General features: G+C 39.4%; 1 protein-coding gene across 1 annotated transcript in view; it reads right to left on the reverse strand.

Moving 5' to 3' along the window:
- Positions 1 to 6,529, reverse strand: part of LOC140318382 (gamma-aminobutyric acid receptor subunit alpha-2) — a 34,040-nt gene extending 27,511 nt beyond the window's left edge. Inside the window, exons 1-3 of the mRNA XM_072396181.1 lie at positions 6,166 to 6,529; positions 5,554 to 5,656; positions 2,350 to 2,465 (exon numbers count right to left, since the gene is read on the reverse strand). Of these exons, the coding sequence (XP_072252282.1) occupies positions 2,350 to 2,465; positions 5,554 to 5,624 (187 nt within the window). The 5' untranslated portion in view covers positions 5,625 to 5,656; positions 6,166 to 6,529. The remainder of the gene's footprint in view (positions 1 to 2,349; positions 2,466 to 5,553; positions 5,657 to 6,165) is intronic.
- Between the last annotated feature and the right edge of the window lie 8,863 nt (positions 6,530 to 15,392).

The raw sequence follows: 15,392 nt of genomic DNA on the forward strand, positions 1-15,392 counted from the left end.
ATGCTTTGAACTTTGATCTAAGTTGTTAACTTCAGATCATTAATCACTTTGTCAGAGCTATCTAATGGTTGAGAGTCATCATTTAATGTTTTTCTGTCAAAGTCAGTACTTTTCATAATAGAATCCTATGAATCTAACGTGGACGACAAAGATATCTGAGAAGATGCCAGAGGAAAACTAGATATATACTTTCCCCAGACATTTCAGCAGACTGCCTACAGTAAGTTTTGGAGTGTGAAATACGATTACTCAGATATTCAAATTAAGATTTAAAGTGAGTGTTTGGGAACAAACAATGAAATCCTGACAGACATGCTCATATTCCTGTTCAACTGTTCCTTTTTCTGTAGCCGAATGACTGTACAACATACAGCTTTAATAGAAAAAGAAACTAGAGTTTGGTGCACAAGTTTTCTGACTAATCTAACTGACCTTAATTAATTTACTCATAACTTCATAACTTCCTACGCAGTCGTAGGATCCCAAAATAAAAGTGAGTGTTGATTGACCAACACGCAGAACAATGTGCAATAAATGAGAAGGATGATTGACTGTCTCTAAACACCCACTGCCTCTAAAATTCTAAAATCGTCAGCCTTTTCTCTTGTTTTGGGACAAGGTCTGAAATAAGATCAAAATTGACACCCCCAGCTCAGAAACTGGTTAAAACAGTCAGGAGCATCCCACAAATCAACAGGGCAGGTGTTTGTTATGTAGTGGAAGCCGCTGAGTCACCAGTGTCACCGTTTACGGGCAAGCATGTTTTACACTGCTATAAACCGAGAGGCCGCTGTTCAAGAAAGCCTGCTGCTGTTCCAAAATCCCCACCTTTAAGCCAGACTTCTGCCCAGATTGAATACAAATTGAGTGGTTTGACCACAATGACCAGATGAAAGTTTAGAGAAGTAAAGATGAAGTATTTAATCCAAAAAAACGCCTCAACAACTGTTAAGTATGGTGGTGACAGCATCATGCTCTGGGATAAAAAAAAGGCTTGAGTTTAACTACATCTCACGTATATAAACTATACATAAAAGTTGTATTATAGCAAGGAAACCAACAAATGTGATTGAATCTACCAAAGGATCAGGGCAAGATGCATCGTACCGAGAAATATGTCACCGAAATTAGGTGTGGTATTTTCAAGCCTGTATGTATGTGTAATTTCACCCAGTGTTGATTTCAGGAACAGTAACTCTGTGCCTGAAATAAACCAGCAAAAAAATAAAAATAAAAAAAATAATTGACAGCACAATGTAATAATAGCATCAATGTGCTACAGTAATGAATGGATGTAAATTCAAACCAGAATTGCATATACCTGAGCTAAAGTGGTGTAATAGGGCAAACATTATGGCTGCACAGTAGATAAACTGGCAGCAAGCTTACAGTGTGTCCAGTTGAACAGGCAGAATACTGCCAAGCTAAAGGAGGTCTGCCTCCCATATGGCAGCTCCTGGGCTGGGCTGATGGCCCCAGGAATTTGAAATTCAAATGGAACCAAATCCTGAGGGAAGCGCTCAGCTTTGGGTTGAGGAGCCAGCTGGAAAAGAGACATGGAGGATAATGGGAGTGGTGAGGATGAAGACGGAAGCACTGGGGTGCATCGAGGAAGATGTAATTCTTTTCAGTAGTAAAATGGCACTTTCTTCTGCAGGAGTTGTAAAGTGAAAAACATGTGCTTATATAAATAAAAATGCATCAGAGCTCTCAGAAACTTCCCAACTACAGTGTACCCAATTCAATATAAGGTATTTTATATCCATGGTTTTATTGTAAACATGTCTCATTACTCACCTCACAACATTACATCTTTTTCTGAACCAGGAGAATTAAAACAGATTAATATACTATAAAAAAATCATATCGTACATTACACTTTTTGGTGTAATTTCAGCGATGTTCTTGTAACAACTAGCTTTACGATCACGCAGCCCACCTACATCGAACTAAAGTGCGAAACCAGTGTTGCCACATACCTCCCTAGTGTCTTTGTTTTTCAGGGTCTGACAGATTCTGGGAGCTTTCTTTCACAAAAACACAAGCCACAATATCTGTGGAGCTAAATGTATCCACTTTGGCTGTTGTTGCTTTTCAGGAAGTGGTCTGAGGGTTATATAATCAAAATGTTCTGTGCACAGAGTGTGTTTATCAGACTATTCTTAAGGGGATTGCTGCCAGAGGTTATTGGTACTATAAAAGCTGATGTTAAATGAAGTGTTCTCACTTCATATGAGCTGTGAACCATTAAAAGGAGACACGTGCAGTCTCATAACAACAGTTGTGCATTTCAGAAACTGTACAAAAGCACATCTGTGCACATCCAGTAATAGGACATCATTTCCTCACCTCCCAGACCAGGCCTTAGACGGTTGTCGTATCCATCCAGCAGTCTGTCCAGGATGCGTGTGAACAGGGTGATGTTGGTTTTGAAGGCATCAGATGTGGCATCAGCATTCACTGATCTAGTCAACAGACACACAATAACATCATGAACAACTGAGACAGACTTCAGATTCCAGGAACCTGTTCACATTTCAGATCTATTCAGATTCATTAATCCTCAGGGGCTTGAATTGTTTCTCATGATGGCTGACCCACTTCAAGACACAACATTCGAGAGCCATCTGATCTTGGAGCCAAATCACAACTGAATATTATGCAAATGTAATCAGTGCAGAGGTTCATGGTAAATACATTCAGATAAGGTCCAACATTAAAGCTCAGCTTAATCACCACTGTTGACAGCTCTACTCCAACAGCCTCAGGTAATTGGTATATTTGACTTTAAGTTCTTAATATAAAACTAAACTACGATAGTAAATGTTTCAACTGGCTCATCCAATATCCCACTCCACTTCTAAAACCCCTTAGTTTGGACCATACCCTTTAAACATCATTTAAAGTGTTGCTTTATGCAAAATACTGTAGAATTTATGTTACAATTTGTTAGACTAAAGATATGTCATTTACTAAAATAAATGTGGTCTGACTTATCTGTTATAGCCATAGTACTTTACCACATGTAGAATCACAGTCATATTGTGCAATGTAAGGTTGTATATGTTCAGGTTCTCTGACCACTGCATCAAAAAGAAAATCAGTCATAATGTCAACAAAACCATGTTCAATGTGGAAGATCTATCCAGCCAACAATCTTTTAGCTTGAACTTTCAAATGTATCTAAAAACATTGATTAATTCACACAGTAACCTTGAGTCAGATGCTGTTGTTCTGAGGTCATTGCCATTGAATTAGCTAGCTGTTTAGTGAGGCTAAAAGCCAGTTAGATATTAGCTAAGAATGGAACAATGTGGTTTTCTGAATGTGTGAATATAAGATATTTCCCCCACCACATTCAGTGTTAAAGCCGTATACAGAATTTCATTGTCCAAGATGAAATATGAAATTAAATCAAATTGAGATTTAATTTAAAAAAACTAAAGATATTTAAGAAATGTTTTGAACAGCTACATCTAAAAGGAGAATGGCAGCTGTTGCTGGCAGTTCTAGCATGAATGACTAGTCTCACATTAATGTGCTCATGCTAACTGGAGGTCTTCCTGTTGTCTTTACTGGTGACATAGTGCTACCACAGAACATAAGAAGGAATTAGTGACCTACCAGAAGATGTGGAATTGCCTGAAAGAGCAAAACATTTGAGGGTTGCTGGATGTGTGTCTCTGGCTCCAATAAAACCCCTTTAAAAACTTTTCTCATGAGCTACTAATTTTCCCCTGAAGTCATTATGGCAGGATTCACCCACGCACTGTTTAGGTATCAGTGCCTCTCATCCGCTTTGAGTGAGTGGACATGATGAGCTTTATTTGCCTTGCATATGTTGAAAAGTTGAGGAAACGCGGAAGGCTACATTTTCCGCAAGTTTTGGTTCTGTATGGCGATATGTTGTTCTACGTTTAATTGGGCTAACTGACCATAAAGGGACTTTGATGTACTCCTTTTCCATTTTGACATATTTTATTTGCAATTTGCTTTAAGTTGAGTTTGTTACATACACCCCAAAAGTTGGCACATTTTTTCCAGTTTTTTCACGAGAGAAGAGAGATAATTAGAATTAGCATAATTAATATAAGTGAATTACGGATGCACTTTGCTAACAAAGCTTTTGCGAGCATCAACTAAACTCACTTCTCCTCCCTTTCATCAAAGTATTGTCACTTCTGGTTAAAAAAAAAACAAACCTGTTTTTGAATTGTCCAGTATTTCCCCATACATAATCATCTCCTATATATATATATATATATACATATATATATGTATTCTCAGCCATTCTCAGTTAAAAAAGTGTCTCAGATGTAGGTCATAGGTTTATACAACACATAAATGTAACTATTCACCCCATGCATATGAAGCACGACTGCATTCTAGTAATTTTCTAAATTCATCAGCAGCTAGCTACCCCCATCCATCCATCCATATCCATCCATCCATCCATCCATCCATCCATCTTCTCAACAGCTTAGTCCACATGGGATCACAGTGGCAATATGGAGAATAGAGAAGCCCTGACATCCCTGTCCCACGCTACTTCCTCAAGCTCATCCTGGGTGACCCCGAGCTGTTCCCAGGCCAATCAAGAGACATAACCCTTTGTAAATCGTCCACATAGTAAGCACTGTATAATAAATAAAGGTGTGACTGAACAAGTGGATAATCTGAACACAGCCCATGATTGCCAGGGCTTATCCAAAACTCAAGACTTCAAAACAGTAGTCCATAAACCAACTAGTGACATCATAGCAGCATGTCCATCTTTTATATATTGTCTGTGGGTGCCATTTGTCCAATTTGTCATAGTGCATGGGTATTATTATAGGTTTTAAGACAATTACTTCACTTTATCAATTGACCCAGAAAGCCATGACTGTGAATGAATGAATGAACCACCATCTACAGAACAGCTTAATGAAGAAACAATTTTTTTGGTTCATAATGATCAGTTTTCTTATTAACAGCCTTTCTTTTTCTCGCACATATCACAATGTTTCAGCAAAAATGAAAAAAAACAAACCCCGAAACAATCACCGGGCAGTGATTTCATTCAGTGGCCTTATTCCGATCACCTCACATGTTTCTGACATTGCGTGTTACATTCTTTTGTCATCAGTCCCTGAGTGGGTGCAGCAGAGTGACCTGATCTGCCACTCTGGCCAATATCAAGAGACGCCTTTACACCTGATGTGAAAATGTGAAATGTTGTCAGATAAAACAGTATATAATTAAAAGTAAAGGTGCAAGGGTTGGCACATTTTCACTAAAAAAAATACTATTCCCCTTAAAAAAAAAAAAAAGGCCCTGTATTCCAAACAACTGACAATAGCTCAGGCCAGCATTTTAGAAATCAAGCTGCATTTTTCACATGCCCTTCAGGCCAGTTTTATGGCCAAGACTGAAACTGTCGTGATTATCAGCGGTCACAGGAGGGGACCCTGTGTCCATAAAACCTAGATAAGCTCCCCAGAGACAAAGTGTGTGGGATCATTGCCCACAGGCTACCATCGCTGAAAGGCGTCTCCCATTTAAAGGACTCACCTGGTTTTCAAGAGAGCTGTGAGCGCCAGCAGGCAGATGAGAAGCGAAGAAGCGCTCTCCTTGCTCCACATGGCTGCTTCGACACCTAAACGGAGAGCAGCCGCTGTAATGAACGGAGGTTCACATCAACCGGCGCATACATATGTGACCTTTACAGCCAACAGATATGCTCCTGGTTATTACATATTTCTGGGGATTCCCCTTCAGCTCAATAAATAAACAAATATATCAACAGACAGATGGGGGTGGGGGGGCACAGACAATAACTGGCGGTAATTAGTATTCACTGACACGTCCCACGCTTTCATTCACCGAACATTAATGTTGGCAACAATACGAGATCCAGTCAGTTCACCGTTTACACCATCTCGCCAATAAGGTCGAAAAAAATCGTTGAGATGGAGGAAAATAAGAGAGAAAATGGCAAAAAGAAAAAAAAAGGGGGGGAATACAGGCGAATGATGAAGCTTCTCTCCCACGCTCTTCGGCATCTCCTTTGGTTACAGCCTCAAAAATAAATAATGACAATAATAATGATAATAATTACAATACTAACAACGTGCTTTGTGTCTGAGGGGGGGGGGGGGGGGGGGGGGGGGCAGACAGACTCACCTCAAGTGCAAAAAGTACCTGCGGCAGCTGGAATCGTCGAAGATGTTTAAGAAAGTTAGGAAGAATTCACCGCTCTCTCCTGTTTTGATGAGACTGTGTGAGTGCAAGTCTGTCATTAGAACAAAGCTGCAAGAGGTGATATATCATGGTCCCAGCCAACAGGAGGAATGCCCCGAAATGTATTGGCTTTCATGGTGTCTCCAAGATTGAATAAAAACAAACGAGACCTCAAAAAGACACAGAAACAATGAGGTGAAGGGGCGGTGGGGTGGTGGGGTTAAGAAAGAAAGAAACCGCAAATAAAAGAAGAAAAATGAAAGAGCGGCAGTTGCGGGAGCGGATCAGGCTTCAAACTGCCCTGTTCAGCATCCTCCTCAGCTCGTAGAGGCGCGATGAGAATCGTGATAGGCAAGAAGCACATCTCAGTCTCCCTCATCTCCACTGGAGAACTACAAAGAAGACACGCTGGGTCCTAAAGGCAGTATTATATGCAACGAGCCACCTTCCAGCAGCCAGGAGCTTGGAATGGGATGATGTGGTTGGGCGTCTTTCTATCCACATTCAAGAAACCAAACAGTGTAGACTGCATGCAGCTCCATGGCATTGATGTGATGGAAGATGCATTTTCCTCCCAGTCCTTGTACCTGACCATTTTTAGAGGATTGTGACAACAAGTAGACAGTGTTAACAATGACCTATGAGTCAGCCAAGCAGATCCCTAACTCAAGGGATGACCCAGTGTTATCTACAGATTCTAACTCATAGAGACTCAATAAAAAAAACTATTTCAAATAGTATTTTTAGACATTTAGTCGCCAGCAGCCTGTCACAAAGACACATAATCTATTCCCATTTCTTTAGTTGCATCAACAAAAAAATTCCAAGATTGCACACTCCTGGCTTAAGATGCTATTTTTGCACCAACAGGTGATTCTTAAACAGCTATTAGCTGAAAATTTGGCATATCGCAGCATGGTGCTCAGTGTGTCCTTAAAAGAATTGAGGAAACTGAACAAGTGGAGGGCAAAAGAAGAAGAAGAAGAAGGCCTGAAAACCTATGTATAGCCACTGCAACACGTTCTCATTCCCAATGTGTCAAAAACTGCAGCTTGTTCAGCGGCCCTACGCTTCAAAAAGTGACGCCGTAGGTACCCTTCTAGCGTCACTTTTGGATGCACAAGGATGTTTAGAGACTGTAGCCATACATATAATATATGGCATAATTAAAGGAGGATAATTGAAACATTAAAGGAGACTGGGTGTGTGAAAGAAACATTCAAAATGTAATGAAAACATCTTTCAAATCTTTATTTTTACTCACTGAGTAACATGCATACAACAACATTCAAAATACAGGTGTCTTAAAGGCTCCCAGGTTTCTTCCCAAGTGTTGCCACTGAAAAAAAGACCACAAATGCAAACAGATCACTGCATATACCACAATATCATTTTACATCATTGGGATATCATAAAACAACAAATGACCTTTTCAGAAGCCTGGTACTGAGCTAGTGTTGAATTAAGTCCATATATTTATAAAGCATACTGGTAACAGCTTTAAAATCAGCAAATGTGGATTAAAGTTCCGAGCTCTTACCTTGAAGAACAAGGCAGCCAGCTCACCTTTACCTCTTCTCTTCCCTGCACATACACACACGCACACACATACAGACAAAAAGAAGCATTAGCCAAAGCAACCACTGGTAAATAAACTGCTAATTCAGTCAATTACAACATCTTACCTCCTTCACTCGTTTTACTTTTATTTCATTGTATAGAAATACAAAAAAAAAATAGAAAAGAAGATGAAATTTAGAAACAGACTTTGACATCCCCCAGGAGAATAGAGTTGCATTGTATGGTATGGCTAGACTCGAGGATAGATAGATAGGTTGAATTAAATTGATTAAACTCAATTGAGTCAGAGGGAAATTCAAGAACAAAAAAAATAAATTCCCACATTCGGGGAACACGCAGGGTTCAGCACAACCGGAGTGCCGAGCCTAACCCTGGGTGAACCACCTTCTTCATCATGTAAGTGACCTTCTATCACACCTACTTACTGTTCTTTGATTTTTTTCCAAGCAAGCTGAGCTGATGCTAAAAGGTGGTGTGAAAATACTGTTAATTGACAAAGTGCCAATTTGGAGGAGACAAAGAGACAAATAAGTGGAGGAGTGAAGTTTGTAGTTTGTGGCTGTAAATGTAAAATATAGCTTTGACTTTGTCAGTAAATGGCTGCAGCTTCTTAACACCAAAGCAGATCTGAATCACCTCTGCCTACATTGAGGGGGAACTACCCACAGTGGAAAAGGAATCAGAGTAGCTAAAAGCGAGAAGATGAGTAGAGCTGAGCTGTACTGTGCTGATGTGAGTCCTGACTTTCATAGAGGAATCAGACAATGGTTGGAAGAAGCCAACAGACATGGCCTCTCTGTTATGAAGGACTGGGGTCTTGCTGTGTTTGCTGATGTCACATTCAGCACAGAGAAAGGGACATGGAAGGCAGTCTCTGCATCTAACAGCCACGCAGTTGTTCCCACATTGGCTGCAGATATTTGTTGCGACATTCTCCTTAGCCAGCGTGCTATTAAGAAGACAGGGTCTCTTTTCCCTCCATCTCTCAGAAAAGAGCGCATTGCGAATGCTCCAATCCTGAGAAGCCAGAGGAGCCCTTTGGTCTGCTGCTGCTGCTTCAGTAAACTCTTCACCAGAGCAGCTCAGGCTGTGTTGCAGATCTTGCAGAAGACATTCTATTTTAACTGAGAATTTTATGGTGTAGTTATAAGTAGCCCAAGGTTGTTTTTGGATCATATGCATAGAACCAGCAAAAAGCATGGACCTCATTGTTACACAGATAACAATAATAGATTATTATATGACAGATATAACATTGTGAATGGTGCTTGGCAATTGCTTATCAACAGCAAGATATGTTCTCATAAAGCTTGTTTTGGAGGAGCTGTTTTGTTCAAGAGTTCATTTTGCATATACATGGTACAAGACATTATACACAGACCATATGTAATGAAATACATACCAGCCGAGACTGTCTGTGAAGTAGTCTCTGGAGCAAAAGTCACCTCTTGATTAGGGTGTGAAATGAGACCGGTCTTTACAGCGTTCAGCTGTAATGCAGAAAACAACAAACATCTCTTAGAGCAGCATATTCGTCTAACACTTTGTATTTATTTTCAAAGTACCTCTACATAATCTACATTTATACCATCCATGTTACACTATTAGTTGATAAATAGAGAACCTAACCGTACAGTTTTTCTATTTCATTTTTTGGGTGGGGTGGGGTTCTTTTGGAAAAGCAGTTCCTACACCTAAGATTACCTACACAACAAAAAAATCTCAAGTAACTCATGTGAGCCAAATCTTGCTTTTTTCAGGATATGAGATCAGAGATGGCACATTGATTTGACCTTTGATTTGTCATTTAGTTTACAATTTTGATAATGAATTCAAAATGTTGTTGTACTTTACATACTTATGGGCAATTGATATTGCTGTGATCAGTTAGAAACCAAACCTGTAGAGATCATGAGGACTTTTAAACAGAACTAAATTGTGCTGTATTCACAGTTGCATGTTTTCCCTGGAAACAGCCTATATTGACGTTCAGGACAGAAACAATTTAAAATATCTAGAATATAAAACACTAACCATGTCTGGATTGCTTCCGCGTCACACTTGGCATCTTGGAAAGCGTGTTTCCATCCGCATCTCTCTCCTTCAACCTCACATTCAGCGATCGTTGAGGTGCTGTTGCCCCTGTCTGAACCCCCGCTAATGCGAGGACATGGCTAGTTAAAAGGCTAGTTTAGCGATGCAAGCTAACTTTAGCTGTTTTAGGTTATTGTATTTAACCACAAATAGCTAATAGTTAATGTTTCATGGGCAAATCCTAAACAAATCTATAACTCAGCGTCGTTGTATTTGCTTTGTCGCTTAATTTTCAACAAAACTTGTTTTCTTACCTGAACTGTTCATCCAGGTTCCCGATAATCGTGTGAATGCAGCAACGTGAGCGCCGCAGAAGATGACCTTGATACGTCATACGTACGACAACAACGGCAGAGAAAAAAAAAATAAACGTCATGTATAAGCATAACTGTGCATGTAAAGTCACGTGAATTGATTTATAAAATATCCATTTATATAGAGATATTGTGCAACTAACTTAACGTTTAACTTTATTTGGTTCTAATAATGTTGTAATATAATTTGTATTTATGAAATATGAAGAAACCACCAGCGTCTTTAGTGGTATATTACTCTTGTTTATAAAATACGAAACGTTTCTCTTCTGGCTTATTTTGAACGTGTAGCGTTACTTATTTATTCCCCCAGTTTAGTCCAGCCGGTTGCTGGAAATGTGTTGTTGCTAACTTGACAGTGCCGAGTCTAATTGTGCAACTAACTAACTTTGTACTTTTTTGTCCTAATAATGTTGCAGCATGATTTGTATTTATGAAATTGGAAGAAACCACTAGTGTCTTTAGTAGTAGTATTACAATAGCTTATCTTGACATCTTGACAGAGAACGGAACAAAAGGCAGCCAAAGAAGAGCTTTGGGATGTATATCTGCGTGTATGTGTGTAAAGAAAAAAGGTTTGCTCAAGAAAAAGTATTGCTCTAACATATGATGGCATTTTTTAAAAAAAAAGTGTTTTTCTTTGTTTCACGTGTTTTTGTGTGTGTGGGAGTGAAAAAGAATGGGAATAGATGGCCCTCTTGACACCTTATTGTTGCTAGGAACTGTGTATTGTGGTAGAAATAGCCACTCTTTTTAAATGCCTATTGCTGAAACAGTATTTACAGTGAGAGCATTTGTTTCCCTGGCTCACTGCAGTTCAGAAACTCACTTGTAAAAGTAAAAAAGTAAAAGCCAACATTATAATCGCCTTTTTATTTCGGTTTTGCTTTAAATTGGGTCATCTTCTGAAAGGCTTTGGGAGCTGTTCAGTGCCACAAACAGATATCAGCGCGGCCTTTCAAACACACCTTCTAACTTGAAAGCAACACTTTAACAAAGCTGGTTCGCAAATAATTTCCTACACATGAATTTTATTTTGTGCAAAGTTATTTGTGCATATTCATTTTAAAATAACTACAGGGTCAGACTGTAACCTGTAAAGAAAGCATAGGAATAGCACAATTGCTTAGGAGGTTACAGTCTTTTTTGTGTCATCTGTATTGGATTAAATTGGGTTTGATTGTGAAACTACATTTCTTTGAATTACTTAGACTTAAAAAAAAGTATAATACAGTAAAATCATGAGTAAAGAAGACTGAGAAGGCATTATTGTAGTAACTGGCAACCCAACACATTTCTTCGTTTAAAGGAACTGCAAAGGAACCAAATACTCACACACACTAACACACATCAATAAAGTTCACTGGAACTCAGGGGTTGGACCATTATCGAACAGTCACTGCCTCGATTAACTATAGCTCAGACTAGATGGATCATTCACTGATCAATTTTTTTTTTTTATCCGTACCTGTGACAGGTGATCAATGATGCAGCTCATCTCACTTCTGTTGACACTCAGGCAGTTTGTCAAGCCAACAAAACAGAAAGGTTAAAATAGTGACTTTGTTAAGCTGCATTTGCATGTGTTCACGTGTTTCCCTTTTCACAAAACTTAGCTAGCCTATGGGTTACAGAGTCTTACAGCACGTTCTTTGTTACGAGACGTTGCATCACATGCATCCTTCTGCCAGGCCTGAGCGTGTCCCTGTCAGCCACAATGAGTGACAATGCAGACTGATCAAGTCCATGTAGAGAAATGTAAAAAATCAGCACGTGCTGAAAAGTACCTGTAAATGTTTAATTAATCACTTATCCTTTTTCATATTACAAACGTCTGTAGATTAAAGTGCTTTAGGTGCTGGAATATCACAGCTTTACTGGGAAGTCAAACAGTAAGCACTCTCTTTCAATTCTAATAAAAGTCATCTGGTCCTTCCAAGGTCTTGGTTATGTAAATACAATCTCAGATGAACAACAGCTCATGACGTATTACGCTCATTATTTCTTGAACAAAAACGCGACAAATATACAGAAACAGTGTGTGAAAAACTAAGTACACTTCATACGTCCTTTAGCTGCAAAAAATTAAAGATATAGTTTTCTGTAAGTCTCGTAATGTTGAGGAGGAATTCTTGACCACTCTTCTTCACAGCGTTGTTGAAGTTAATTAAGGTTTGTTTGTATTAGTTTAAGGTCCTACAACAGAACTCCAATCAGGCTGAGGTCTTTACCTTCACTGGGTCATTGCAACACCTTGATTCTTTTCTTTTTTGGTCATTCTGTTGTAGATTTTCTTTGAGATTTTTGCCCTGTTGCATGACCCTATTTAAGCCGAGCTTTAGCTGTCAGACAGATGGCCCCACATTTGACTCTAGAATACTTTGGTATACAGAGGAGTTTGTGGTGGACTCAAGGTGTCCAGGTCCTATGGCTGCAAAAGCCCAAATCATCAGCCCTCCACCACCGTGCTTGACAATTGGTTTGATATGCTGTGTTTTGTTTTCTCCAAACATGGCCTCATCTGTCCACAGGACATTGCTCCAGAAGTTTTGTAGTCTGTTCAGATATAACTTTACAAACTTAAGCAGTCCTGCCTTGTTCTTTTTTATAGAGCAGAGACTTTTTTCGTCAACCCTTCTGAACAAGACATGCTTGTTCAGTCTTTTTCTAATTGTGCTGTCATGAACTTTAGCATTTAACATGCTAACTGAGGCCTGTAGAGTCTGAGATGTCGATGTTAAGGTGCATCTGGTTAGTAGCACCTGGCTACCATTTACCCTGTTAATTCCTACAGAAGCAGTAAGGGTGTACTTAGTTTGTAACTCACTGTGTCTGCATTCCAGGTTAGTTATTGTTACAATGACATTGTGTTATACGTCATGTATTTCTGTTTGCTAAGGCTATATTTACCTCATTTTAGGACCTAGGAAGGACCATATTTTTTTTTTTTACTATGTCCTGATACATAACAGCCACCTGTAAAACCTTAGAATTTATAAATTGTCCATAACAGTGCGATTAAAAATATATGAAAATGATTTCATCATTAGCATGATTGATAGACGGCTTTATAAAAATCAGCCCAGTCATTGGGAGCCAATGGAGACTTAGACAAGGAGGAATTGACCGGTGTGCCTTGAGTTGGGTGGGAAAGCAGCTCAATAATGATCTGTTCAATGGAATAACAACAAAAGCAGGTGACAGAAAAGTGTTCTGCTTCTGATGACCAGGTATTTATCTTATCAGGCCTTAAAATGCATCTCAAGTCAGTGATCTACAATTTCAGGTTTAATCTTTTTTTTTTTAATGTAGAATAGATGATGAAATGTAGACTTGCAGTGACATGACTCACTGTGAGCACTCAGCTGCACATACTCACACACAGTGTCCTCTGCTGGACACGTAGGGTATCATACCTTTCACAGATTTTGAAAGAAATGAGAAGAAGTGTCTGCTGCGGCTTGAAAGGACATCTCTATCACCAGGGTTGATTTAGCTGTCTGACAACTCAAAGCTGCCACATACAGCTCAGCTGGCGGTCTTTGTTATCATGCAGGCCACCTGAGCACAATATCAAGCATGGCACCTTTGATATGATCCTCATAAAAGAGCATTCCACAGCACCAGGTGGTTGTTTGCTGGTGGTGGCATTTCAGGAGGAAAATACTTGTGCCTGTCATGCAGCATGTTGATGTCAGCTGCATGTCAGCATGACTTGATTCACTAGACAATGCTGGAAATGCTAAATCGTTCTCAGGCTTGTTACCTCGGCAACAAGACATGCATGGCAGAAGAAAGATGTGAGAAAAGAAAGATGAGGAGCCCATCGAAGAGCTCTGACACTCTTAAAGTGATAGGTCGTCCTCAAAAATCCTTTGTCAAACTGCAGCAGCTCCTTACATAGAATGGACAAGCACAAATAGCACAAATACTCGCAGTGCCTTGCAAAAGTCTTCACTCTTTTTCATGTTGTTACCTGTACACAACATAAAATTTTAAATGATTTGCTTTTAAAAATAATGGATTCAAACAAAATGGTACAGGGTGGTGAGATGAAATTAAAAGAAAACAATGTAGAAAAAAAACAAAACTGAAAAGTAGTGCATGCATATGTATGCCCTCCCTTTGCTTGAAGTAATTTATTATCTTCAGAAATCAAATTTTGTTTAATGAATCCCACCTGTGGCTATCAGAATTTCACATGATCTTATTCCATATACACCTGTTGTGAAAGGCCCCAGAGTCTGAGCAAAGGGCTTGTTTGTACACTCAGGGTTATAGAATGATATAAAAAAAAATGACACCACCATGACACCACAGCAAACCCTCTGAGGAAGGGCATTATAGAAAGGTGGCAATTGGACAAAGGTAATTCTGTAAGAGCCACAAAGCTTCACAGAAGGAATTTCAATATCTTTCCATGAGAGCACTAAAAGTCATTGACTCCATAAAGCTGGATGAGCGGACAAAAATGAAAACAACAATAACAACAACAAAAGCCAACAGAAACAAGAAAACATCTGAGAGACTCCCCAAATGTGTTTTAGCCATCAAGGAAAATGTTATGTGTGGCTCAAACCCAACATCTCTAATCATCCTGAGAATGCCATCCCCACAGTGAAGCATGGCGGGGTCACACTGTGGCGATGTTGAAGGAATGCATTTACAAGAAAATTTGCTCTCCTGTAGGGCTGCTCTGAGAAGCTCTTTAACTCAGCTCCCCCATCGTCTTTGAATCTCCAAACTGCTCTATCCACTGACTGCTCAGCATTTTGCATAACCGTCACTTAAGAAAAGAAAAAAAAAAAAAAAACACCCTTTTTGCTATACACTCCACAAAGATTGGCCCGAAGAAAAAAAGCTATTTCTAAAGGATTGGTGTTTGGTGTTCAACGAAAAGCATGTGGAAGACTATCCAAACATGTGGAAGAAGGTAACCTGAGCAGATGAGTCTAAAATTGTACTTTTCGGCCATCAAAGAAAATGTAGAGTGTGTTTACGGCAACAGAGAAACCCGTCCAAGTAGAGGGAGCGTTTTGTCACAAAGAACTGGCTAAAATCCCTGTGACTCGATGCTGAATTGGACTGAACTAACTTTAGTATCCTCCAGGGGCATTTAGATCACAACAGTAGTAAGCAAAAAAAAACATACGCAGTTACAAAAAACCTGATGAGCTAATC

This window comes from Leuresthes tenuis, unplaced genomic scaffold (assembly GCF_036924035.1).
Source record: "Leuresthes tenuis unplaced genomic scaffold, fLeuTen1.0.hap1 SCAF_11, whole genome shotgun sequence".
Lineage (NCBI taxonomy): Eukaryota > Metazoa > Chordata > Actinopteri > Atheriniformes > Atherinopsidae > Leuresthes > Leuresthes tenuis.